The following is a 13,848-nucleotide window of genomic DNA, read 5'->3' as shown; positions in this document are numbered from 1 at the left end:
TTTTACGAATCGCCCACTCGTTAGTTAAGACTTTCGAAATTTTAAAAAGTAATTAACAGCTAATAATCCGCATACGCTTTAGGATTTAGTTGATGTTGTCAAACTCACTTTCTTTTTTTTTGCCCCCCTTCCTTTTATCAAAGGGCGCCCTGTTTTGCCGGCGCAATCGTTACTACGCATGCGCATTTTTTCGTGAAAGAAATCATCCCAAACCAAAAAATAATTATACAAATATTTCAAGATAGCTATTTAGGGTGTAATATTGCTGACATAAATCGCTATCATTATGATTTTATAAATGTTTTTGCTGCACCATTAAATACCTGGGGATGTAGCTCAGTGGTAGAGCGCATGCTTTGCATGTATGAGGCCCCGGGTTCGATCCCCGGCATCTCCACACCTTTTGTTTATTTTGATTTGAGACATTTTTGGTAGTGTGTGGTCAAGATTCCCCCCCCCCCCCAAATGTAAAATACTAACTGAAAACCATGTGCCTTCACATAAAGGTTGGAAACAAAAGTAGCATTACTATCAGTGATGATGACAAATACTTGCTGCCTACAGACATCTTGTAAACACTTGTTTCTGCTGATAATATTGGCAGGATTGTACTGCATAAAGTTTGACTGTAAAGTCAGTGAGGCTTTTTGTCAACAGTTTATGGTGTGTTTACTGTTTTTATTAATTTATTAACGGTTTTTGTAGGTCTGTTTTTTACTCCATGTACAGCATTTTGTGTGTACCAATGGTTGTTTTTAAAGTGCTCTTAAATGGAACTCAAAATGATCCTAGTGTAGCAACCTTCAGATAACCAAATGGTTTAATGATGCTTCTCGATTATCATTTATCCTTTTAAAAGCACACCTGGTGCCCCCTAGAGGCGCTTGGATTTACTGCAGCCATTTGTCCCATGCTGCTAAATACTTGCGCTCTTTAGAGCAACCCAACTTACACTACAAGAGTAAAAATGTATAGTTAACTCAGCAACAGTCTTGCACAAAACAAGTAACATCTCTTTATTTTATTGAACACAATTCTATTATTTTACAAGTAGAAAAATCTCAATAAAAAATAAACAACTTCTAGGGACTATTTTGCTTGAGGCATTTTTTTGGGCTGGCCATCAACATTCAGGAAAATAAATATACTCTCCTAAAGGGACATCATGCCTACTTTTCCTTTCAGGAGCAAACTTTTTTTCGTTTTTAACAAAAGGTCCCATAGTGTACAAAAAACATACCATTCAAACAGCATTCAATACACATATTAAACATATAAACAATAAAATGGCCATACTTCCTGAGTTAACCAAACATTACATGACCATTTCAAAAAGTTTTGACAACCCTGCATTGCACAATATCACACATGAAATACCTCAATGGATTTAGAATACACTTACAACACTGGATGCCGTGAAACTAGGGGTAGGCAACCCTGGTCCCCGAGAACCGCAGCCCGCTGTGTTTTAGAGGTCGCTCTACCCCTGCATTAAACTGTTAAGGTGTACCTAATGTTGTGGCCAGTGAATGTGCAGTCCGGACATTAATGATTCACGTACGGATTCAACATTTAAGGCAAATGACCCGTAACTTAAATGTGACAATGGCGAAAAGACATGAACACCAAACAGTCTTCTTACCACCGGTTGTTTTTTGAGCTGCCGAGGAAGGTTTCACAATCCTCTGTGTGTGTTGACCTGATGGCAACTATTCTCTTGTGCGTCAGTGGCGCGGCGTGGTTCTACCACCCCGGCTGGTTGCTGTTGGTTCGATGCGCGCTCGGCGCTTCCTCCTGCTCGCTGGTCGCCTCCCCTTTCACTTCTGCTGCATCCTCACTCCCTGTGCGCCTCCCACGGGAATGATCGCTTTCTTTTCGACCGCAGGTCAAGGTTCCCGCGGATGAGGGCTTCCAGTAGTCGCAAACCTTAGACTGTGCGAGAGACGGCGAGGATTTTGTTTGGACTCGGATTTTGGATGGCGTAAATGTCGTGTAAGTGGCAAGTTTACATGGAGAGGCTGCATGCGCTGGTGGATCATCTGCCACTTGGTGTAGATCCTGGCAAGCAGATCCTTCACCTGGCAGTGCAGACGTGTGCAAAATAACATGTCAATGACCAGGTATGAAAAGCTAAAAATAATGACACAATAAGCGTTTAACATGACACTCACCTTACTCCTGTACAGACACTTTTCGCTCTCTCTGATGTGACATATGACGTGAGATCTCAGATCCGAGCTGAGAGTCAGCAGATGTTCCTGGGGGGAGGGGGGGGGAGACAAAACAAAATGGAGGCATGCCAGAGTGAATGTTGACACTAACTCAAATCTAGCGACGCTCGTACCTTCTGATGGGTCGGGAAAACTTGGAAATCGGAGGCTACGTTTGTCAAGGTCAGCAGGCTGTGGCAGAGGTAGTAGGACTAGAACACAAATATCAAGGAAATTTGATTTTTTAATACATTTTGTAAATACATACAGGAATAACAATTGAATAGAATGTTCAGATTGTGCATCGTTCGTTGTATGCACGCCCTGGCCACCAGGGGCAGTATAACAGAGACATATGGCTATATGTGAAGCCCTGTGGTTGATGGCCTTCATTTTTTAGACCACATCCCTATCTAACATAAAAGTAGCGCTTTGGGGCCCTCTTGTGGTATTGATAGGCAATTATAAAACTACTCTTGGGGATTTTCTCTATTCGAGACAGGGATGTTTTTTTAGACCGATGCTCAAATCTTCAGTACTCACCGATACCAAGTGCCAATATATAAAATTTAAAAATAAAAAAAAAAGACAGATTTTTTTTTTAAAGACCAATTTATAGCAACTTTCCTGAAAATTGCTTAAAATTAATGGCAATTATATTCTTTCAATTTGCTCATAAAAGTCATTTTGCATAGAGCAAACAAAAATAATTTCCAAAAATTGATAAATAAAAATCCCAATCAAAATATGTTGTTGTAAAACTTCCTTTTAAGGAATACAGTAGGGCTGCAACTATTGAGTATTTTAGTATTCAAATACTCAGCCAAAAATTATATTGAGTATTCAAGTATACTGATAAAATCTACTTTTGCTTGGATAAAGAGTAATTACACACGCCCTGAAATGGATAAAAACGGCTGGATTTTGCTTCGTAACTCATATTCCAAAAATATTAGTCAGAATGTTATGTTGACACTAGTGAGGTTACATATAATATATTATTGTCAAGAAATGTTTAAGGTTGACTTCCCCTTTAAATGAGACTTAATGAGGTTTTATTTCATCGTAATACAGGCCTGCACGCTGACCTGCTGATCCAGGAAGGTCACGTCTTCCTCTGTGGAACTCCTGCCGGAGGTGTTCAGTATGAAACGACGGAGGGAGGACGGTTGCATAGCAGGCACGTACGGCTTGAGCGTAGCGAGCTACGTGGAGGACAGATAGATGGGATTACTGACCACAGCACAACATTCCACTGAAATTAAAGAAGAGAAAAACAACAACCTCTATTTCCTTTCCACTTGGTTGATATCGACTCGTTCCGTCTAAGAGTTTTGAGATCATCGAGAGACTAAGATGCTGTCGCAGGCATCTGGGGGGGGGGGGGGGGGGTATGATTAATGGACGGCATGATTTCAGAATCAAACCTCGACGGCGGACAAACTTTCTTACTTTCCGCGAGCGTCGACGGGCAGCAGTTGAACCAGAAGGCACATGTTGTGGTGGTCATCTGTCAGGTCGGTGAGGATGCGGCACAGCCTGGGGAGCTAAATGACAAACGCAAAGATTGCACTTTGACAAAATAGAAACAAAACTCCTCCTCCTCCTGGTGTGCAACTGACCATTGTGTCCCAGTCCCTGATGTTGCTCACTATCTTATTGAGCAGCTCGTTCACCGCCACGCCGGCCAGCGGGATGAAGTGAGTGTCCAGAGCCACTCGAGCCGTCACGGTCAACAGCAAAAGCAGCTCATAATCGCTGTATGCCTTTGGACACATCCCCATGCAGTACGACAGGTACTGGGAGAAAAAAGGAGAGAATGCGCTGCGGGCTAAAATCTGCTCAAGGACAAGCGCTTGGAAGTCACGTCTGCCTTCTGTTATCACCTTAATGATGTTGTTACAGTTGTGTTCCGGGAACGCGTTCCATTCCCTGGTGCGTGGGGGGCATTCACTTTGAATATAGACATTCTTCCTGTATCAAAAACACACACAGTATCTAACAAGCTTGTAGAACACTGTAAATTTACTGTCTTATTAAAATAACTGCTGCTGACAACAAAAGCGAGTAAACCCCCAAGTGAAAGTGTCTGTATATTTGAGAGCCAGGTAAAAATAAATAAATAAACACAATTAAAACACAAATTGTGATAAGAGAGCACAACTTACAGCAGATCTCCCTCGGTAAACGCCGGCTGCAAGTTTTCAAATGGGAAGAGTGTCACGAATGCGACGCCCATGTTCATCAGCACCAAGGTTAAGTCCGCCAAAGCGGGCACCCACACAGTAAAAGCACTGCTTTTTTTTTTCACTGAGGAAAAAGGCAACAACAAAATCAAGTGAGGGCGTGACAACAGCTAACGGCGATTGTGGGTATTAATATTATAAAGGGGTGTTATAAAGATATAAACTGGGCAATTTTGGAAAGGTATCAAATCCACGTATAAATATGAGGGGCGTCGGGCAATTACATTTTTTATTGTATTTAATCGCATGACTTCAGTACAGGGATGTGATTTGACCAAAGTGAAATTATCTGAAAATTTAGCCGGGGGTCTGGGGGCCGCTGGCACCCAGCTAGGTCCAGGGCAGTGCCCTGGTGGGGGGACAAGGGGGGCGGAGCCCCCCGGAGCTCATGGGTTTTCCGTGTTTTATGCACTCACATGACAAAGAAATAGACAAAACAACAGCATAAATTTTCAATGTATATTGAACTATCCCATATAAAATGGCAGTTTTAGTCAACTCAAAATCAGTCACATTCAAAAACATTGGACTGCCTTTGCTTTTAAAAACTATCACTGAGAATATCATCATATCTAACTAATGTGATTACTAAGTTTACACATAAATAACGTTGAAGAGTTCAAATTTCATGAACAAATAATTGTATCATGACCAAATGAAAAGTAACTCATATTAGAGCATACCACAAATGTCTTTGTTATAGCAGAAGATGTTATCTGTCGGAGTCATGTGCATACACAATGAACTACTAAAAAAAAAAAAAAAAAAAAACGGAATTTTTTTTTGGGGGGGGGGGGGGTAAAAAAAGCGGAATTCCGCGAATTAGCGGAAAAATCACATCCCTGTTCAGTAGTTAACTCATGATTAAGCGCACCTATCTGCACTAAATGTACCCCCAAAAAATTGTGGCGTTAAAGGAACTTTAAATTAACGCAAAATGAATGCACTAATTTTAACACCCCTAATAAATATACAGTTTAACAAAAACGTTTTGTCATCAGCAGACATCTATACAAAATATAAACTCCTACAAATTCTTATTAATGCCAAAGGAAAGTTTCCAACTTTGAAAAATCTGCGACTTTTGGAACCCCAACAGCGGGGAAAGGAAAAGTACTGACCGATATTACTGGCAGCCGAGCGGGCGATGTCGCAGAGAGCCTGCAGGATCTTTTCAGACAAAATCCTCTCTGAATGTACGGACATCATCTGACAAGAAGGAAAATAGGACTTGCTGCTTTTGTGCTACAGTAAATCGTCGGCGGTGTGAGAGGGGCCCTACCTTGAACAGGAAATTTGTGATTTGAGTCGGGCAGGGCGACTGAGACCCGTAGTAAGCTTCCTGGAACAAGCGGATTTTCACGTGCAGTTTTAGCTGAGCTGGGCTTGACCTGACCAAAGCGGCAACAGAGGAATTTGTCAAACGTGTGATAACCATGTAATCGAAAATGGGTTGAGCTACTGCCAAAAAATTAATTAAATAAAATGACGTCAATAATGGCAAAATAGCGGCTAACCTCGCTAGTTTCGGCTACCCTGTGTTTACAGATTTTGCACATGAAAGGCAGCTTACCAAAGAAGTATTTTCTGCTTTGGGCTCTGCGGTTTGACATTGCATTGTCTGAGCTGCAGAGAATCCTGATTGAAGATCTGGCCAAACTTGTCCAGGTGGAACACCACTTCTCCCGGAGGGACATCCCTGATAACGCTGTGCTCCAGTGAGTAGCGCTGCAAGAATTCCCTGGAGAAAAAAAAAAAAAACAATGGCGTTGATAACCTTCAAATGAAATGATCACGTTTCAATACTGTACTATGTTTCAGTACCCGATTTTACACAGTCGTCTCACCATTAGCCTGTATATAGCTTTTCCCATATATTAGCGTTATATTGCTATCTTCATTACAATTGCGGCTGAGCAGGAACGCAACCCGGCTGACTGACCCAAAAAAAAAAAAAAAAAGCAGCTAGTGTGCGTCCAGCTTGTCGTACTCTCGTTCGCTGCAGCCCTCGTCGCGGTTCTCCTCTTCGTGGTATTCCGCCACTCCCAGCAGCTCCTCGTCGCACAAGGTACGAAGCTGCGCCTCGTTCTCTTTTGCTCTGTCGGGACACAAATCATGGCGACAAAATATATAGCAATGAAAAATAAGCATGAGCTAAACGTTCAAGTGTCGCTTACTTCTTTTGGGTGTCTATCTCTTTCAGCATCTGGTCCAGGTTGTTCCTGTAGGAGTCTCTTCTGATGGTTGGCTGCTGCAGAAAACACATGTATGCAATCCAAATGCTTTATTCCGTCAATTTATTCCGCGACCTCAATTACTTGTGTAAAAACGTAACATTTTCACCTCAATTAAATGATTTGAAATGCTATTAACCCTACCCCAGTCTCTCGCCTGTTGTTAAAAAGTAAATCAAATGTCACATATACACACTTGAGCAAATAGGTTGGTGGTGTGGCCTATTGAGTGACATCATGATAGGGCTGAACAGTTAATCAAATGAATGTTGACATCGCAATGTAGTAGAATGCAACTCTCTTATACAACTGTCTTTCATATTAATGCATGGATTACTTGGCTTTATTTTTAGTGTAAGTCTATAAAACCAAAACATTTTTGTATAATAAATCTGATGTTTTCCATCGTAAAACAGATTGTTTTTGTTAAAATGGTCATCAACCTTAAAATTGTCCTTACAATTATATGTCCTATGCACAACCCCACTGGTCTATACCAGGCATTCTTATTACTTTTTTTTTTTTTTAGAGCTCAGTATTGTTCATTCGATTTGACATCATCATTGCTCTCCTTTTTTTTTTTTTTTTTTAAAAAACAAATAAATTAAAAAAATTTAATAAATGTTTTTTTTAAATATATATACATATACACACACACACATATATATATATTTTTTTGTATGTGGGTGAGTATGTATGTGTGTGTGTGTGTGTGTGCGTGCGTGCGTGTATGTATTCATCAGTTCACCTAAAGCCCATTAAAAAAAATCCCATACTAATAATATAATATAATAATAAATTGCCAAATGCAGAAACATCAATATAAGTTATCACGATGTAGTGGCTCTCGCTAACAGACAGAATTAAGTAACCAGAATTAGGTTAAAAAATTCTATATACGTAGACCATGTTTCTATAAATTTTGATATTTGGTTTTTATTTGAGGCAGATATTTTTTCCATTAAAATGTGATTTATGAGGAGGTTAGACCATTGGTCGATATTCAGAGTTTGTGGCATTCTTATTACTATTGCAATTGGGGAATGTAATTTAAGGAGCAGCAAAATCCACCCATTTGTATCCATCTCAGGGAGCGGCCATTTTGCCATTTGCTGCTGACTGAAAATGACATCACAGTAACGACCTGCTTTGTCCTCCACAAACCAAATAATAATCAGAATGCCGTGTTTAGATTAGTGGTGTAGTGTTCATTTTATTTGCCATTTTTAAATTTCGTCTCAGTTTTAGTCCGGTTTCAGTCATGCTTGTTAGATTTTAACAGTTTCGTCGACCTCATCCCGTTTTTATTTAGTCGACTATAAAGAAAACAATTTTATTTGTCTAGTTTTAGTTAACAAAAACTAAACTTTTTAGTCTAGTTTTACTAAGGACAATCATTTTACCCTTGTATGTTTTTTGTCAGCAGATAATGTTGAACATTTCAGACCAAAAATTGTTTCACATAAAATTTTCTCTCATCTTTTTGATGAAAAACAATTTGACTCAATTCCAGTATATCAGAAAGTGGCTACTATGGCTCCATGCTATGAGCTAGAAAATTACCTAGCGGCATTATTGTTGGAACGTTATAGCTGTTGGATTAATGTTACATTATAACTATAATTTACTTTTTTATTTATTTATTTTTTTCCCTTTCACTGTGAATCCATGTGTTTGTGCATGTTCCACTCGCTTGCTGCAGATTTGAGAGGGGGTGAGTCACAGCGACAGATTAGCAAGATTTAACAAAATCATATAATCTTCAACTCGTTTTTGTTCATTAATTAAAATGTCCATAGATTTTAGTCCAGATTTTATTAAGTGAAGTACATCTTCATTACTCCACGAAAATGCATACAAATTTAGTCCCAGTTATTGTTTATTAATGAGGATTTTAGTCTAGTCTTCGTCTGGTGAAAAGTGTGTGTTGACGAAAATATTTTTGTTTAGTTTTCGTTGACGAAATTAACACTAAGTGGGGGCGCATTCAACGTATTCTAACAATTTTAACTTCACCTTTAAAAAGTACATACTAATTATTCACATCATATTCAATTACAATCACATTGAGGGAAAAATTGGGGGGAAAAAAATCGCAATTAGATTGCTTTTTAAAAATTGTTCAGCCCTAATCTAAATTTTGACTATAAACACCAAACAAAGAAAAGAAAAATGAACCTCAAATAAGTTGGGCCAGGGCACTTGTGAGTCCAAAGAAATGTGCTCGTAAAAAAAATAACGCTCTTACAGCTTTCAAGGCCTGGCTGGGACCTCCGGGTGTGCTCGGCTCTGACAGGGCGGCATCCTTGTCCGGCGTCGCCGGAATCGTGGGAAAGTGATTCATGATCTCCTTCAAAGACAGCAGCTGCTCCTCCTCGCTGCTTTTGGATGTCTGGCTTGATTCCAGATCAAAAGCGATACCCAGGCTCAGGTCCAGGTCCTCATCCACAGATTCCGCTTCATCCGTGTGTGGTCTTTGCCCTTCGCGGCTCTTGACGGGAGGAGAGCGGGACCGACGGGATGAAGAACATTTCCTGGCTTTGTTCTCTTCGTCATGTTTAAGGCCGTCATGCGTCCGGTGCCCGCGTGATGAAAAATCAGCCCAGTTTTGGGATTTGCCCCCTGTGGAGTAAAAGGACTCAATATCTTTAATATCCAGCCTTACTAACGACACATAGGGCGAGGAAATGTTCAAACGTTTTGATGAGATGGGGAATTTTATAGAGCAAGTCGATCCAGAGTTTTCACCCTTACTGAAAGAGTTCTCAGAACTTTTGATGGCGGAGCTACATCCTGGTGTTTTTTTCTCCGTCTCCTCCTCCGTCTCGCCTGTTTTGGTCTTGTTAGCATTGTGCACAGGGCTGAGGATAACATCTGGGGTGAACAATTCGTCATAGTCGTTGGGAACAGTCCTTCTCCGGTGGTGCAGTTTGTTCCGTTTTGCCGGCGGAGTGCTTAGAGAGCGATTGCTCTTGGAGGGTGATTTACAAGGAACGTTGCGAGACTTGCGTTTCAAAGTCCTGACCGGGGACTCTGAAGAAATGTGTTGGGGCTGCCGAGGAGGGCTTAAGTGAGGTGCATTTATTATGTTGTTCGGCGGGACTTCCGCCTTTACTTTTTCGCTTTTGTCACATCTCTCGCTTGCTTTCTTGAAAACATCTCCGTTGTTGTTGCAAAGGAATCCCAATTGGATGATGTTACCGTGAGTGGAATATATTTGGAGCTGCCTTGCCCCTAAAAAAGTTTTTGGGGTCACAGAAGGTTTGGATGGCGTGCAGGGTGACTGGACTGGCTTGGATTTGGGCAACGAATGCAAGCAAGTAGATCGTTCATTTGGAGTTTCGGTTTCCTCAGTGACACCGGGGGACGTCCTAGGAGGACTCTTTGGCGGCGGCTTTGGAGGCTCCACTCGGACGCAAGACTTCTTGACGCTGGCGTCGCTGTCCTCGCTCTCCCTGCGTCGCTTCTGCAAGGGGCGTTCCAAGCTCACGGCTGAGAACAAATAAAATTGCACGTCTCTTTTACTATAAAGGTGGCATAAAATATCTTGTCTCTTAACTCTTTGACTGCCAGACGTTTTCAGAAAAGGGATGCCTTGGGTGCCAGCCGATTTAAGCATTTTTGACTGATCTTTCAAGGTCCCCAGAAAATGATGTGTTTGGACTATGGAAACACACATACTACCAAATGAAAGATTGGACTCATCTTTCATCATAAAAAAAGTTTGTTTCTACCTTATTCCGTTTTTCAGTAATCAACAATAGAAAATGGTTAGTTTCACCTGTTTTGAAAAAACGTATTTTAACGTCTTTGGCACTCCAATATAGGATTTTACTAAACACTATTTAACGTTTTTGGCAGTCAAAGAGTTAATACAGTGAGTGAGATTTTTTTCCAAATGGATGGCATGGATGGTTATTTATAGATTAGGTAAAAAAAACAACAACAAGATGAAATCATTAATTACAATTTGTTTTATGTATTATTATAATTCATTACTTTATAATTAATTAAATATATATCTTTAAGCACATGCATTACTTTTAATGCACTCATTATGAATATTTATAATAATAATAATATTTATATTTATGAAACAAAAACGCAATTATTGAATCAGATGAATAAAAAAAACATCTCAATTTAAAAGAGTGCAACAAATATTGCAAAACCGATGATAAAGTTAATAGGCCGTAATTAACCCTCTAAGAACAATGCAACGCATGTTTTATATCAATAGTAGGCCCTGCTATTCATCGAAAAACGTACCTATTTGCGTTTCTTGTGCTCTTTCTGAAATGCTAAAAAATGTCATAAGATGGCACCAAATCCTTGGCTAATAGTAAATTAGTAACTAAATGGTGTTAAGGAAGCATGTTAAAGTAATATACAGTATATCAATAATAATTTTGACCAAGAGACAAGCTTTTTAGATTTGCTAAATTTATCCTGGGTTATTAGTGCAAGTTGTTTTTTGACATTTGTGGCTTTTACCAACTACTGAAATCTGAAGTATTACCTGGAATGGATTTTCCACTTAAAGGTGTTGACAAACGTTCCTGAAAGAACAAAGGAGGCATTTTTGTAACAAAATGATAGAACTACACCTCTCAGTTATTTCATGATTTGATGTACCTTTGTTGAGTGTAGTCTTTGAACTGTCCCACTTTTTCCAGAATCGGACGCCGCCATGGACTTATGCTCTCTCCTGATGTGAGCTGAGCGAGAGTGGGTGCTTAAATCTTTCTTGGGATGGGGAGATTTATCGTGGGAAATACTTGGTGACCTCTCGTGCGTCTTGGCAACAGTGGACGCAGTGACTGGAAGTCGGGGTTGCAGCATAGGGCTCAGCTGCGACCCCGACAGATGATTTGCATGGTCCGGACGGTGCGACTCTGACGCGCGAACTGGCGTCAGATGATAGGACAGCTGGCACGGCGAAGTCAGGCCGTAGCGCTGGCACAGGTCGGGGCTGCGGAACGGCAACATTCTCCTGGGTGGCGCTACGAGGCAGTTGGTGATCTGAGAGGGTTTCATTGGAGTTTCTAGAAGAAGATAAAACATTAAGTGACTATTCTGTTGTGTATTTATGTTGCTGATGCCGAGTTTTTCCCCCTCAAATCTATACTGTGCTCCTCCCTTTCCCTTATGTTTTCCTTTTTTACCATGTGAGAACTGGGGAATCCTCCAGGTATATTTGCAATTTATAAAAAAATATATTTGTGTATGGCAATAAAGAAAAAGCAATAGGTGTATTTCTTTGACCCACCTTTACTCCTCGGGGAACAGTATTCCATATTCTTAAGTGTCCTGCAAACATAAAACAGTTGATGTTACCAAAAAGTAGGAAAGATAACAAAACAGTAGATACACAGGAGGTCGCCATTGTAAGGGAGCTGTCCATCCGCCGTCACTGAAAAGGTGTGATTAGAGAAAAAAAAATAAAAAAAAATTTTGAGCTATAATTAAGCTCATTTCTTGTGTATTTTTCAAGAGGGAGACCCGCTTGGATTAAAGCGCAGACCATTTTTAAAGTTACAAAGCGATCAGCAGCTCGGAGCAGCTCATGCTCTCATACTACATGAATAACAGAAGGGCACATTTGAACAACAATATTTTAAACCCAGCCCTAGTAGTATATGTGACTTTGAGTGTGTGTGGTGGGGCCTGTTCTGGTAAGCGATGTGGAAATCACATAAGAGTCGATGGTTGAATCTTTATTGCTTTGGAATGGACACCCAAACTGCAAAAGTGTGAGTTTATCAGCAAAAAAAAAACAAAGGACGGAAAAATGTAAAATGCAAATAATATGAACGTCTAAAAGCACACTGTTTTTCTCTGGCCTTCAACATACATTAACTTATCTGGTATATTTACAAATTGACATTAACTGGTTTGTATTACTTTATTTTAATATGTTTTTTTACGTACAGCACATTGGCTTCCCCTGTGGATCTTTTAAATGTGCTATACAAATAAAGTTGATTGATTGATTGATTGAACGTCACAAGACGCCATGTTGCTACTGCCCTACATTAGCCAATCACAGCGTGAAACGACAACAAACGCCGTACATCAGCAAATGTTTGGAATTGGAGCGTTCGTTAAATAATCCTCAACAGATATTTGGCGTTCTAAAATATAAATAACGCACAAGCACGTAACCTAGCAAATTGCGAACCTTCGACTTGAACTTCACACTTCACTGTCGTGCTTAAAGGACGTTTTGTTTAATCAAATTCGCTACACACCCCAAAGAAGAAACAAGTGCGTAATTGTAACGAACCAACCAACGAGGAAGTATTCTTTGAAGCTAGCTTAAGCTTCAAACAGTGAAGGTGATCACGAGCTCGTTACATTGGCAATTTTCAGAAGTCTGCACGCTTACTCACCGAATATCTCTCTTATTCTCCGCTCCATTTTTCATTTTCAGGGTAAAGTAAAATTAGTGCTTCGTTATTGTCATGTGGCAACGGCTGCAGACGCGGAGATACTGTTGTCCCGCCCGAAGTCGTCCAGTGGCTACTTTGCACGCATTGCATTATGGGCCTTGTAGTCTTCTTTTGTGTTTTCCTCTTCTTCCTCGGCCTTGCGTTCATTCTTCGTGTGCTGACGTAATAATAGCAGAAAACAAGCCTGGCAACACAATGCTCCACCCTGCAGGTAAATAACGTGTACTGCAATTTCATAGTTGTCATTTACGTTTTCTTGTTTTTTAGGTCAGATTTTTGTCTCCACGGTTTGACGATGGACAGTTGTGTTTTTATCTTTAAACACAACTGTCCATCGTCTAACCCTTTGTAATGCCCCTATTTCCCGAGCTGCAGATAATAACACCGCCGCTACATTAAATATTGATTTTCTTATTCTTCTTTTTTTTCTTTTTCAAAATTCAGTTTTACGTAGTGTCAGGTAACATGGACCTTGAGTGACGTAGACATTCAATTTAAGAGCAATAGGTAATAGAGATTTTATATTCCGTTTTTTTTTTAAAGATTTTTGCTTCTTTTATTTTATTTGACCATCTTTTGTTTCATTGTTCAATCTTAGACTGGAGTAACTTTGATTTACAGTATATGTATATGAACCTTATTAATCTTTCAAACTATTTTTGCCATTCTTCCCAAATAACCACTTAGATCTTTTAATGAATGAATA

General features: G+C 40.0%; 1 protein-coding gene and 1 non-coding gene across 3 annotated transcripts; one reads left to right on the top strand and one right to left on the bottom strand.

Annotated features, from left to right (window-relative positions):
- Positions 1 to 325: 325 nt before the first annotated feature.
- Positions 326 to 397, top strand: trnaa-ugc (transfer RNA alanine (anticodon UGC)). Its single transcript has one exon. It is a non-coding gene; the product is annotated as a tRNA-Ala (tRNA).
- A 583-nt stretch (positions 398 to 980) lies between these two features.
- On the bottom strand, positions 981 to 13,234 carry slf2 (SMC5/6 complex localization factor 2). Of its 2 annotated transcripts, XM_077582731.1 has the most exons (20): positions 13,083 to 13,234; positions 11,960 to 12,000; positions 11,326 to 11,735; positions 11,210 to 11,249; positions 8,939 to 10,182; positions 6,634 to 6,707; positions 6,447 to 6,554; positions 6,030 to 6,197; positions 5,739 to 5,847; positions 5,578 to 5,665; positions 4,379 to 4,520; positions 4,097 to 4,184; positions 3,833 to 4,009; positions 3,663 to 3,757; positions 3,495 to 3,582; positions 3,299 to 3,415; positions 2,345 to 2,422; positions 2,172 to 2,258; positions 2,010 to 2,078; positions 981 to 1,932 (listed from the first exon to the last, which is right to left on the bottom strand). In XM_077582731.1, the coding sequence occupies exons 1-20, from the start codon at positions 13,115 to 13,117 to the stop codon at positions 1,744 to 1,746; spliced, it is 3,447 nt and encodes a 1,148-aa protein (XP_077438857.1). In that variant the 5' UTR covers positions 13,118 to 13,234; the 3' UTR covers positions 981 to 1,743. The 2 variants fall into 2 exon arrangements, with proteins under 2 accessions (XP_077438857.1, XP_077438856.1); XM_077582730.1 differs by having other exon boundaries at positions 3,833 to 4,184.
- Between the last annotated feature and the right edge of the window lie 614 nt (positions 13,235 to 13,848).

This window comes from Vanacampus margaritifer, chromosome 12 (assembly GCF_051991255.1).
Source record: "Vanacampus margaritifer isolate UIUO_Vmar chromosome 12, RoL_Vmar_1.0, whole genome shotgun sequence".
Classification (NCBI taxonomy): domain Eukaryota; kingdom Metazoa; phylum Chordata; class Actinopteri; order Syngnathiformes; family Syngnathidae; genus Vanacampus; species Vanacampus margaritifer.
This window is presented reverse-complemented; position numbering and strand designations above follow the sequence as displayed.

What these genes read in the sequence shown, in the direction of transcription:
- slf2 (XM_077582730.1), bottom strand. Translation starts at nt 13,117, where the DNA reads ATGAAAAATGGAGCGGAGAATAAGAGAGATATTCG. An exon ending in AAGTGGAAAATCCATTCCAG is followed by an intron (nt 10,183 to 11,209) that starts GTAATACTTCAG and finishes ATTTGTTCTCAG; the next exon opens with CCGTGAGCTTGGAACGCCCC. An exon ending in AGTGTCTGTACAGGAGTAAG is followed by an intron (nt 2,079 to 2,171) that starts GTGAGTGTCATG and finishes CTGCACTGCCAG; the next exon opens with GTGAAGGATCTGCTTGCCAG.